The following is a 12,664-nucleotide window of genomic DNA, read 5'->3' on the forward strand; positions in this document are numbered from 1 at the left end:
AGTGTTTCTGCAACTACGGGGGCACTTTCTACTGCAGTTCCTGGCAGTGGATTTTTGATATTTATTTTATTTACTAACATTTTATTAATGTCACAACAGATTTTCACATACAATGCGAGGATTAAAAGCAATTTGTTAATGCAATTTAGTTTTCGGTTACTGAGCTGTATGTGTAAATCACAAAATCCAACCTTATATTACTTTAATCACCATCTTGTTGCCTACAACATAGCACCATTTTGAAGCAGGTGACAAGCTTACAGCAAGTGCTAGTTAGGCTTAAGTACAGCCTGTACTACTGTGAAGTTAGTTGTAACACGGCATTACAACCAAGCCACCTTTAGTAAATGAAGACAAATAAAGTAAATTTTGTCTTTTAGTTCCATATGTTTACACAGATTTTAAAATGAAAACGAGAAACATCTGAAAACAGGGATTTTCTTCTACTTTATTAGTATCTTCTGGATGTTAGTATTTTGGTTTTAAATAAGTATTTGAAATTGACATTAACAGTTGGCAAAGCTGCAGTTATTCACAATGTTCCATTTTTTACTGATGTTTTTTAATTTGCTGTCCTGCACTGGATAAATTTGTCATTGTTTGACACACAGCCTCATGTCAGTTTTCATATACAATGTGTGTGTGTGTGTGTGTGTGTGTGTGTGTGTGTGTGTGTGTGCATATCAACTGAGCTATCTCTCTGTCTTATAGGTAGATGATATATAATGCAGTATGGTTGAAAAATATATTTGTTCCCCACAACATAGAATTATATTGAATTAACTTTGTTTGCACTAATTCATCAGACTTTTCTAGCAAATGTTTCAACTAACCCTCTGCCTATTACAATTAACTGCACCCATGGGGTAAACTGTAACACTGCACTTTCCGTGATTTTCAGTGGAACTGTACATGAATGGTAGGTGCTAGAAACAAAGTTCATGAGGTCGTCTGTGGCAGAGATGTATATGTATGTAAACAAGACAATTCCAATTTAAATGTTTCTAAAATTATTTCACAAAAAACAAAATGTGTTAGGTTGTGGCCTGCTCTCCCCATACTTTTGGAGCCAAAACACCAGTTACATTCAGGTCCCAGTAATATTCAAATGCACAAAAAGTTACTCTATGATGTTACTCAATTACAAAATTTAATCTTTTCAACTGAAACTACACTTCAGAGTAAATATCATCTTTTCAAATGCAATATTTTCTCTGTGTCCTTACTGTACTGTTATAAATACTGTATTCTAAATCTGACTTTTAAAATAATTTTATATTCATACTGATTTGAAATATATTTGCCAAAGCTACCTTAATAAGCCAACGCCGTTAGCCATTTATACTCAAAACCTCAATAACTACATTATCCTTCTATTACTAATGAAAATCTCTTCACTGCAACATCTTCACTAACAACTCATAGTGTTAAAGACAAATTCAATCCAGATTACATTAAAGACGTATTCAGTTGAGTTTAAAAATTATATGCATTTTTGTATAGCCCATTATTTGTACTGCAGACTTTGACAATTTTTTTTTTAATTTGGACAGGCAAAAGTCCCTATAGCAGAAACGGATATATTTTTCTGTTTCTTACTTCAAGAGACCAGCTGCAGTTTGAAATCAAATTTACTTGACTACTTGTGGCAGCTCTGTGCACGAGCCTGTATGCATACGTTTTAAAGTCTCTTACCCTGATATGGCCGCTGGCAGATGTTTTCAGATGTGTCTCCCCTGATCCAGGTATCTGATGAGTCCCGTTTGGTAGATACAGTCCCGTTGGCAGAGGTGCTCAGCTTCATCTGATAGGCGGTATAAATGGATCCCTCAAAGCAGTGCCATTCCATCATGGGCTCTGCAGAACAGCTGGTAAGGGACAGTGTTTTGGTGGGAACGTCCATGGCCAAACAAGCAGACAAACCCGTGTGGAAGAGCCGATGGCCCGAGCCCCACTTCCACAAACGGGCCGGCTCTGCCGAACAGTCCCCTAGTGTCAGAGAGTTCTGCTGGGCCTGTAAACATTTGCCTGTGCCCTCATGCTGGATAGTGAAAGTGTCATCACCTGTGGGACAACAGAGACAGACATCAGTGCACCACATGAAGGTTCTAGATACTTCTCAGTGCACTGCAAGACGGCTCCATGTAAAGAGTTTCCTCACTTTCAGCAAGATTTGAGAGGGCAGATTCAAGTCCAGACTATCTCTCAGAGCACAAGCTCATCAGCCGGTGAATCATCATTTTGAAAAGCTGTGACCAGAAAGACTAAACTGTTCCTAAAACATCAGCAAATGAGTAACATGTGTAAGGAAAGGTCTCTTAAAAGGTCCCTCATGTAGCTTGCTTACCCCTGGAGATCTTAAAATTGAACTGTAACGCTGATTTAATAAAGGAAAAATCTAATTAGACAGCTGTGCTGAATACCTCAAAGTGAAGTGAAGTGCTACACAGTTAACACAGAATTTCTTTCTGTGGGCAAGAACCTCCTCATGAACTCCTTCATTTTGAAACTAGGGGTGCAGTTTAGTTTGCAGGCGTGCGAATTACAGGCCTGTAGCTTTTTGGGTGGAGACCAAGGACCTTTCTGAACACGGTTTAAGAACGAGGAAGGAGAATTGAGGGATTGTATTTCTTTTTTTCTGAGGCTTACCATGCTATTGTACAACAGTTTATTGAAGTATAAATGCGACAGTGATCTGAATCACACTGCAACAACAAACATCAGGCCCTATAAATAGAGTAATGTAACATCAGTTAAAGACACGCAGATATTTAAGTTCTGTTTTTTTGCCATGCTCAACACAGCAGGCTCCACTGCGCACGTTTTTATCTGGTGTCCAAACACTCGCGCGCACGTCATGCTCAAAATACCACACCGAGTTTTAGGGAGGTTCTATCCTTTACGAAGAAATGAAACTATCAAATGGCGCAGACAGCTGTTGATTTCTGAAGTTACGACACGACCGGGTACGCTGTTGTTGCTGTACTTCCAACGCAGCGACCATGCGACAGTCAGGCTAACGTGAACCGAACAGGATCCAGAGTTTCACGAGCTCTTTAGACGTCGCGTGAGCCGGCTAGCCAACGTTAGCCGTCTACTCAAAAAGATGAAATTACGGGATTTGTTTATTTCGACCCAACTAGTTGTTCCGCCTGTGGGGAACCAGATAACACCAGGCGGCTTCTCCCAGAGCTTTATTCAGTTTGGAGAACTTTGTAAAAGGCTCGGAGAACGAAAACAACAACACAAAAATAATTAGAAATAGTGGCAAAGCCAGTGTACAACAGGAATGCAACCTTACCAGTGACTATCGTCGACGCATAACTTCCTAACTGAACCGTGCTGTCTCCCAAAAGTAGGCACAACAAAGTGCAGAACACAGTCTTTCCAATCCAACCCATGACTTCAAAACAAAATAAGTCTGGCTTAAGTCATTCGTCTTCTCAAACTACCATAACATTTAACGTTACACCGATAACGCCCGTCACTCAGCCAGACACTTCGAGCATTCTCCTCCCAATGACTTGCAGCTCCTGAACCATTTTCTGTTTCTGTTATAGCCCTCCTAAATGGATCCATGTGATTGGTCAACTGTCAAATACGTAACTGCACAAAGGCCACGCCCCAATATGACATGGCCTGTCGATTATTCTGGGCCCAGTGTGGGCGCTATTGACTCGCATGGGAACAATGCGCTACTCTCATCCCCTTAAAACATGCACCATGTCACACAATGGATTGTTATATACTCTATATGTTTTTATAAGCTTGTAGACATCTGCTCGTTCTGGGGAAAACAAGGCCATAAATAGGGAGTCCTCCTCCCTTTACTGCAGTAACAGCCTCCCTTATCTGGAAATGTTTGGAACTAGACGTTGTGGCATTGCTATGAGGATTCGATAGTATTCTCACCCCCTTTACTGCAGTACAGCCTCTGCTTATCTGGGAAAGCTTTGTACTAGATGTTGGGACATTGCTGTGAGGATTTGATAGCATTCAACTACAAGAGTGTTGGTGAGCTTTATACTTATCTAATGCCCAGAGTTTTTGAACACCTCAGTGTCATTGCTGGACTGAGAATAGTCCACCAACCAAACATATCCAGCCATCAGCCAGAAACCGGCCACTGATGAAGGACTTCAGGTTGACTAACACAGGCTGTGCTGAATTATATGGGCTATCGTCACTGACTTTATATCTATGTGGTGGACCAATAAGATGGGAGTGTCTCACAGAGTGGATAGGAAGTTTGCACAGTGTTTAGAACATCCAGCAACACTACTGTGACTTCCTCTCAACACTACTAACATGCCACAACAATATCAGTGCCACTACAGTGCTGAGAATGCGGAGGTCCTGACTATTGTTTGATGGGGTAAAGGAGGACTAATAAATTATGCAGAGGTACAGATGGCCTGCAATATGTAGTTGTAGAACTAGAAAGTGCAGTGAGTGGACCTGATCAAATGAACAAATGAGTTCATACACAAGGATCTTACCCAAATCATTTAGACTGCACAACATGAGAAAGGAAATGTGCACTGCAGATGTCAACCGCAGCTTAACTCAAGACTGCTGAATGGCGACAGATCCATTTTCTATAACTTCCCAAACAGAAAGGAAATTCCCACTCCCTCTTGGCTGGGCCTTCTGTATTATGACTCATTTGTTTAGTTAGCCATGAAACAGGGTCAGGTCAGAAGGCGGCAAATGACGCACATTTCCTTTATTTCAACACAGAGAGAATAAGACATGTAAGTTCCAAAACAAAACACTGATCACATATGTGCTTTATCAAATATAAAAAGTGATGCACAAACTACCTGTTTAATACAAATGAGTCCCCTGCACATTTGCACATGGTGTAAAAATACATGAATAACAAACGTTTCCCATTCAAGATATCATCATGTTGGTCTTCAGAACTTGTCACCTGTTTATAAATGGAAATGGCAAAAGGCTTACAGTGGGGTCCAAAAAGTGATAAGTCTTGGCTACATTCTACTCATAGAGGCTTTTTTCACAAATTTGTGGAGTCGAGTGCACACTGACATTTAAGCTAAAGGGCTAAAGGGTGTGTTCTTTTACGCTCAGCTAGGTTAGCTTCAGTGAGCTAATCGGCTAGCCATACATATAGACATATAATACACAGCATTTGTGAATAATTGCTTTGCCAGGCTATGAACTTGGTGTAGAGTTGTGATGTAGTGCCTTTCTTTGTTGTTGTTAGCTGTGTAGACTTTTAGCATGCTAACTAGCCAGCTAGCAGGGGAAAGTGTTAAAGTTGTATAAGCAGTCACGTACAAGAGATTTAGTTCGCACCCTAATGTCTAGAAAAGCAGATGTTACAGTTTTTAAATGTTAAGCATTTAAAAGTAATATATTGCTATGGCCTATAAACAGTTTTATCTGCCATTATTTCAGGTTTCAGGTTTTCAAGGTAAATGCACCAGGTTCCAATAATTTCTGGGCATGTTCTGCTACTGAAGTTGACTATGGTGCTCCTTCAATCCCTAACATCTTTCACTTGAGCTAAAGTGAAAGTAAAGTAATGCAATAGATCTTAGATGGAGCTGGGGATTCACCTGAAGGGAAAATGTCGAGGCCAAGTGGACGAGGGCATGTAAAAACCGGCACTGAAATAGGTGGTAAGAAATTCCGAATTAATTCTTATGCTGCTAATATCATTTGTAAGGCAAAATGTTGTGTTAAATTAGAAAAGAATGCAAAGTAGAAGCATTTTCACTAGTAGGCTCAGACTTTTGGACCCCACTGTACATTGTAAACTGTGACTTACAATACTATACAGTTATTTCATACCACATGGCAGGCAAAAATAAGTCACTCTCTTTATACAAAAGAACATCCAAGCAGAAAAATATTGAGGCTTGAGTCTGTCAACACTTTCAATGTACGCAGTGCATGTACAGTATGAAATTAGAACTACGATTGTCATGCTGTAGGCCAAGGCGGGATTGCGGAGAAGACTTCAAAACAAAGTGGCTTCCTCTGCATGTCTTGACACAGAAATATCACTCAAAGTGAAACTGAAGTTGAGCATGTGAACAAAACAAGTCATTCTATCTTTTCTGCTTATACAAATCAACTTCAGAAAGTTAATCTCAGCACAGCTGATCTATTACTATTTCTTTCACAGATTAAATGTATTTCTCTATAAGGCCTCAGTGGTTACATACACATTCTCAATTACAAACAACCCAATAATTATGGTGCACCCAACCCAGAACCAAACAGATCGATGAACATAATATAAGCATAGGTAATAACAGTTATACCCCTCAATATCTGCCCTACTGGTTAATGTAAACAGAGCTGTTTTGTGCAGCAGCATTTTGTAATTTGGAACTCATCAGAGTCTAGGGCATAAGGGCTAAAGTTGGATTTGGACAGGATCCATGGCCTTTATTCCACTAATGCTGAAACAGGGTGCAGGGGGTTGAAGGGAGATAAAGTGCTTGTCAAAGAACAAACATGTAATTCCACAACATTATTTCCGATAAACCAGGATTCAGAGTTGGAGAAGAAAAAGAAGGCTCACTGAAAGAGTGTTCAAATACTGATAAGGCAAGGCTGCATTGTCTGTCCAAAGTTTAAAGCTATGATAGGCTATGTTTTCCTAAAGGATTTGTTGTTTATTGTTCTAACCCCAACCAGAGAAACTTCCTGCTGGACAAAGCTTGTAAGAAAAAGGCCTTCTGAAGGCCCCAAAGCATTGTGTGACTGATCTTCAGATGAAAAAAGGACTTCAAAGATGCATAAATATCCTTTGCTAACCAGAAATTTCACCAACAGACAATGTTCCCTGTCTTATCTTACCAGTCTAATAGATGTGTCTACAAAAGTGTCCCTGATATTGTGAAAACAAGAAAATAAGCACTGTTATTTAGGACATCCCTTTCTTACTTTCTTATTTATATGATACTTCATAACACCTACATGTGCATAATCCCAGATTGAGCACAGAAAAGAGGACCACACAGATGCCATTTAGGTATAAGATTCATCAAGTTGGGCCCTTCTGCAATATCCCTGACTGAACTCGCACACACATGCACACATACTCTCACTAGTCCCCTGTTTGTGTCTCCAGGTCTGTGAGGAGAACATTTCCATCAGAGTCTGTGGCCTGAGAGCTGCTCTGTCTGTAGTATGCGCTGCCGAGCGATGGAAGCCTATGGAAGCGCAAAGTGTTTCTCTTATACACGATCCACAGACCGCCAGCCAGCACTGCGAAGAACAATATGGCCACCAAGACTGCTGCCGGGACAATTCCATGGTGCAAAACTGCAAGAGAAGTATGATAAGGCAGACTATTTTAGAAATAGTCTTGCACACAATGTATTTAATGATTAATTATTCTGTTCATCATTCTTCACTTTAGTGGTTGCTTCCATGCACATCAAAAAATAAGAATGATGTTTTGTTTTTTGTGTATCATCTAAAGGACTGCACAAAAGTCAGAGACCATCTGCCGTTCTTTTAATCAAAATGGCCAATTTTGTATTTTGAAACATTTTGAAATGTCAGGAAAAAAGCGGGAAACATATATTTAACAGACAATTAGATAGAAGCCTCAACAACAAAATATATATTTTTCTGTATGTGTCCACCCTTTCTCACAGCTTTCATTTTTTTCTGGGTCCTTCAGAAAGTGCAGGGATTGACTGCACTTTCTGCTTCTCACAGTCCAAGTAATCCCAAAAACATTCAGTGATGTCTGAAGTAGCCACTCCATTGTTCTGAGAACAACAGAAGAGCTTTTCGTCAGCCACACATTCTTTCAGATCCATAGCATTGAGTTGTCTTCTCACAGTGGAAAGATGGACAGAAACACCTGTGGATTTTTTTTCAGATCTGCAGCAAGCGTGGAGCTTGATTTTCTTCTATCTCTCAAAGATACTGTGCTGTAAATACTGTTCATCTGATGGTGACAGTTTTGGTGGTCTTCCAGGTCTTATATGGTTCTTAGGAGTCCAATTTTCTCTGTATTTTTTAATAATTTTTTTGAACTCCAGTTTTGGAAACTCCTGTCTTTTCCATGCAGATTATCTTACATCTAAGAAATATTTCCCAAAAAAACTTGTTTTTAATGGCCATTTTGATTGGAAATGAAATAAAAGAAGGCTGGTCTCTTGTGGTCTGTTGCACTGTACTCTCTCTCTCTCTCTCTCTCTCTCTGTTTATCTATCTATCTGACTGACTTTTCCATTCAACATCATACATGCATCTGAGTATCTACTTACTTGACTATCTATATAGCTCAGTACAATCAATAATCAGTAAGATGATAAGATCGATAAAAAGTTGTGACTTAAAATTCCCATTACATGGCCAAGTTGCTAACAATCTATGATGGTGCCCAAAAATATGGCCTTGTTCTTGGTTCACTTTTTATGTCTCAACTTCAATAAAGAGAGTAATTACCAGTAACGGAGTGATTTAAAAACACAGCTATGCATAATGAGTTAAATCCAGTCCTAGTCTGGAATCTGTGACGAAGCAAAAGCCATCTGTTCTACAAGCTATTCCTCTCGCCAGCACACTTTCAACAAGCAGATGGAGTGGTGCCACAAGAGAGTGCAAATGAAAGAAAGCTCTTACCATTTACTGGCTCTACCTTCACCTCTTGGCCCGCCTCTGTTATACAACACAGAAAAGAAGATATGGCTTCAGTCATGCATTTAAAAATGACCCAAAAGAAAAGAAACAAGGAAAAACTGGGATAGGACCAGAAGAAATCTGTTAGAAATCTCTTGAATGTAGCTGTCTTGCACAAAATAACAATTGGATCCTTAAAATAAAAAAAAAAAACTGGCTCCAATCCAAGCCTGATTGTCCAGATACACCAAATGTGAAAATCAGCAACGAAACACCGCCTCCTGCCTTGGGTACATATAAACATTTTTGTATAAGAGGAAAAGTTAACTATATTTTGGATAATTGGGGAAATGTGATGACCCTCTCTAAGTCGTACTACTTTTGACTCCTGAAAACTTTTCTCTTTACCGATGCTATAAAATAACACTTATTATTATTATTATTATTTGACATTTTGGAAGTTTGTCATTGGCATTCAGGAATGTTTCCGGTTCTGGACCAGTGTATATAATACTCTCTGCCACAAACATACATAAATACATACATGCATGCAAAGACAGATAGATAGATAGATAGATAGATAGATGAATAAATAAATAAATAAAGTCACTCAGCATCTGAGTGCTATAATCTATCCATGGACTATAGTAATCCCAGACCCAGTCCACAGATCTACAGTAGGTCACACGTGGCTTGAAACTTACAATCTAAGCCAATCTACGGTCCTTAAAATAAATAGACAAATTAAGTCTGTTTTCAAAAGTCTGTTTTCACCTCAGCTACAGTTACCAGGTCACAATGAATTTCATTTTATATCTTATAGCTCGAAAACAGCGACTTTGTGAAAAGTTATTTGGGTGATACCATATATTATAATTTCACTGAATGATGTTGAAAGTTTTATTCCATAAAATCTGTCCAAGTAGAGTGTAAAATAACCTCGAGCTTCTTGTTTATTCACATTTTCCTTCGGCGCTTCTTATGTGCTATAGCTGTGCTTTAGCAGAGCTTCTCCTCCAGTGTTCAGTAACCTTTATCTGGCTGCAGTAGTCTTTCTATGGTTCCTTTTCTGGCTGTGGTTTAATAAAAATCATCTTATTGTTATAATCGTCTTAATTGGTTGAGAGAGTATTCATTGTTATGCTCATTTTACCATTTAAGAATTATCTTTGTGCTAAGATGCTTTTGGAAAACGCAGCACAAATAGTGACCAAAATTTAACATTCAGCACTGGCCTCTGGAGTAGTACATAGTTCAGATATCTCGTTGTTCTTCAAAGTAAGAACGTTAAACATTACAAAGAAGCTAATTTAAATATCATAAATCCTAATTTACTGTTCGATTTTACATTTTCATGACTATTCAAAGACTGTGACCATCCCTAGTGTGTACCTGAGCGGGTTTTGCAGATGAAGCCCAGCCTGTCTCCACAGTTGGCCAGGAGCCACTCAGCGTCTGATACCCGCGTCGACACACACGTGTCTGCCCTCAGTACATTCCTGTCCGGTGCCTTCAAACGCCAGTTTGTATAGCTTAGTTCAGAGCCATCCACCCAGGATAATCCATCATCTGCATAAGGCACGAGATACTACACTGATTTCCTGTTTACTTCACATCAACTGTCAAAGAATATCACAGCTGTACATACCATCAGAAGTACTCTATAGATAAACAAGAGCTTAAAATGATAGTTTGGCAAAAAATTTAATCTAATTTACATAATCCCCCCCCCACACTATATGGCCAAAATTATGTGGACACTCTCCTAATTATTGACTTCAGGTGTTTCGGCCACACCCATTGCTAACAGGTGTATAAAATAAGCACATAGCTATGAAATTGGTTTAGGTTTTTCAGGGTTTGGACCCCTTAGTTCCAGTGAAGGATAATGTTAATGCTACAGCATAAAAAGACATTTTAGATAATTAAATGTTTCCAAATTTGGGGGGAGGTTTGGAGAAGACCCTTTACTATTCCAGTATGACTGTGCCCCTGTGCACAAAGTGACAGGGAAGACATAGTTTGACGAGTAGGGAGGAACTCCAGTGGCTTGCACAGATCCCTTTCCTCAACCCCAGGCCAGGCCTTCTCATCCAACATCAGTGCCTGACCTGAAAAAATGGTCTTTTGATTGAATGGGCACAAATTTCCACAGACACACTCCAAAATTTTTTGGAAAGCCTTAAAGGCTGTTATACCTGCAAAGGGGAGTCCAAATCTATATAAATGAACATGGTTTTGCAATGGGATGTCCAATTAGCTCATTTAAGTGTAATGGTACTTTTGGCCATATAACCTATGTTGAATAGCTAAAAAATAATAGTAGCCCTCTTGAATACTGAATTTGTCCACAGAGTCAGGTTTACTTTAGATTACTTAACACAGTTTGGGGCAAGTGTGTGATGGTTTAGGTATGCAGTTTGCACAGTGCTAACTGGTAGAGTATAAGCTTCAATTACTTGTTAGCTACGTCAACTGTTGTAGTGCAAAAGGAAAGAATCCAAACAATCTTGACTATATTTGGGGTGAAGGGAAAACTTTGTAAATTTAAAATCGATTCCTCAGTAAACAAAACAACATTTTTTTTTGGGAAAACATGTGCATAAAAGGTTGCTCATACCGTCTGTGTTGTAGTAAATGCCCAACCAGACAGTCTGAAAGCCATCGTAAAAGTTCTTTGTCTGCTCCAAGAAGAAGAGGTTCTCCTCCTCGTCCCGGATTGTCAAAACATCCGACGAATTCTCTTGAAAAATACAGAGGTAATAGAAAATTAACAGAATTCACTAATGGTAAATCCACCTCAAAGCAAGTTGTAGTAAAGCAGCAACTTCCTATAACAGCCACTGCAGTACCTTTTTTCCTGCAGTGTTCTCTGGCGTCCTCTAGTGGCATTCTCAGGACAACAGAGTCGAAATTGTAGCAGCTCCCACGAAACTTCACCCATGTTTTTGGGCACAACACATCATAGGAGAAGGCACTGCTTTCTAAGGGAAGAAGAGGGAACATGGCAGAAGGTGTTCAGCATGGCCTGATGACAGATTTCCAAAACAATTAACAGTATTTAATATATGTTTGTATGTAAAGGTCTGTGAACCAGAGAGAAGTGAAAGCTGGACTCACTAAGCGGAGGTATGTAGCACAGTGCTCCTGGCTGAGGCCTGTCACAATCCGCTCTCCTCCAGCCTCCTGTGATGTCCATATACACACAGTTTCCCAACACAAAGCCTTTATCACCATCACCATCCTCAGCTGAGTCCCAGTGTGTGAATACAGTGTCACTTCCATCAGACCACTGGTAATTTATCCCATCCTGTGGAGACAGGGCTTGTTCAATGCTAGGCTGACTGTGCAATGTGCAAGTATAGGTTACTGCTCTAACTTAGGAATAACATTCCATATTCCAAGTGGTCCAGATGTGGACTCAACAAAGTATTTCAGTGCACAGAACCGAGCACAGTCTCGTCCTGCATTGCAGTTTATCCAGTCACATGCATTTATGTGAACGACTCAGCCGAAGACGGCTCATTGGCACGGAGACTGCAGGGCTGGATATCAGGTCAGAAAGCTTATGAAAACACAACAACAGAGAACTGTGTCTTTTTCTCGTTGTTTTAAATTAAAAACCGACATGTCTCATTTGTTCAGAGTATGTGGTGTTTGTCAAATATGGAAATGTTAAGTGTTAGTGCCGCTGCGAAACCACTGACTTCGAATTAACCAACTGACAAAATCCAGCTCTGCAGACGAATAAAATAAACCCAGAGCTCAAGAAGAATGAAGAAAGAAGATGCTTGTTCATCCCTGACAGTGTAAGAGTTTGATGTGCTCATTAAGACAAGCCTTTACTGTTTTTTTTAATACTTATTCTTCTTTTCATTTTTTTACAAACAGACAATGACCATATATTTTAATGTTACATACATACATACATCATCTAAACCACTTATCCTTCTGGGTTGCAGTGGGGTGCTGGAGCCTATCCCAGCTATCACTGGGCGGAAGGCAGGATACACCCTGGACAGGTCGCCAGTCCATCGCAGGGCAG

The 12,664-nt window shown here is 39.7% G+C and overlaps 2 protein-coding genes across 5 annotated transcripts in view; both read right to left on the reverse strand.

Annotated features, from left to right (window-relative positions):
* Positions 1–3,576, reverse strand: part of ly75 (lymphocyte antigen 75) — a 41,956-nt gene extending 38,380 nt beyond the window's left edge. Inside the window, 2 exon segments of the mRNA XM_036586112.1 lie at positions 1,696–2,064; positions 3,302–3,576. Of these exon segments, the coding sequence (XP_036442005.1) occupies positions 1,696–2,064; positions 3,302–3,401 (469 nt within the window). The 5' untranslated portion in view covers positions 3,402–3,576.
* A 1,115-nt stretch (positions 3,577–4,691) lies between these two features.
* Positions 4,692–12,664, reverse strand: part of pla2r1 (phospholipase A2 receptor 1) — a 44,213-nt gene continuing 36,240 nt past the window's right edge. For 3 of the 4 annotated variants that reach the window (XM_036586115.1, XM_036586113.1, XM_036586116.1), the window contains exons 25-30: positions 11,740–11,929; positions 11,472–11,603; positions 11,240–11,362; positions 10,012–10,188; positions 8,623–8,658; positions 4,692–7,305 (exon numbers count right to left, since the gene is read on the reverse strand). In XM_036586115.1, the coding sequence (XP_036442008.1) occupies positions 7,088–7,305; positions 8,623–8,658; positions 10,012–10,188; positions 11,240–11,362; positions 11,472–11,603; positions 11,740–11,929 (876 nt within the window). In that variant the 3' untranslated portion in view covers positions 4,692–7,087. Of the gene's footprint in view, positions 7,306–8,622; positions 8,659–10,011; positions 10,189–11,239; positions 11,366–11,471; positions 11,604–11,739; positions 11,930–12,664 lie in introns of all 4 variants that reach the window. The other variant, XR_005008107.1, reaches the window with a different exon arrangement.

Source organism: Colossoma macropomum, unplaced genomic scaffold (genome assembly GCF_904425465.1).
Source record: "Colossoma macropomum unplaced genomic scaffold, Colossoma_macropomum, whole genome shotgun sequence".
Lineage (NCBI taxonomy): Eukaryota > Metazoa > Chordata > Actinopteri > Characiformes > Serrasalmidae > Colossoma > Colossoma macropomum.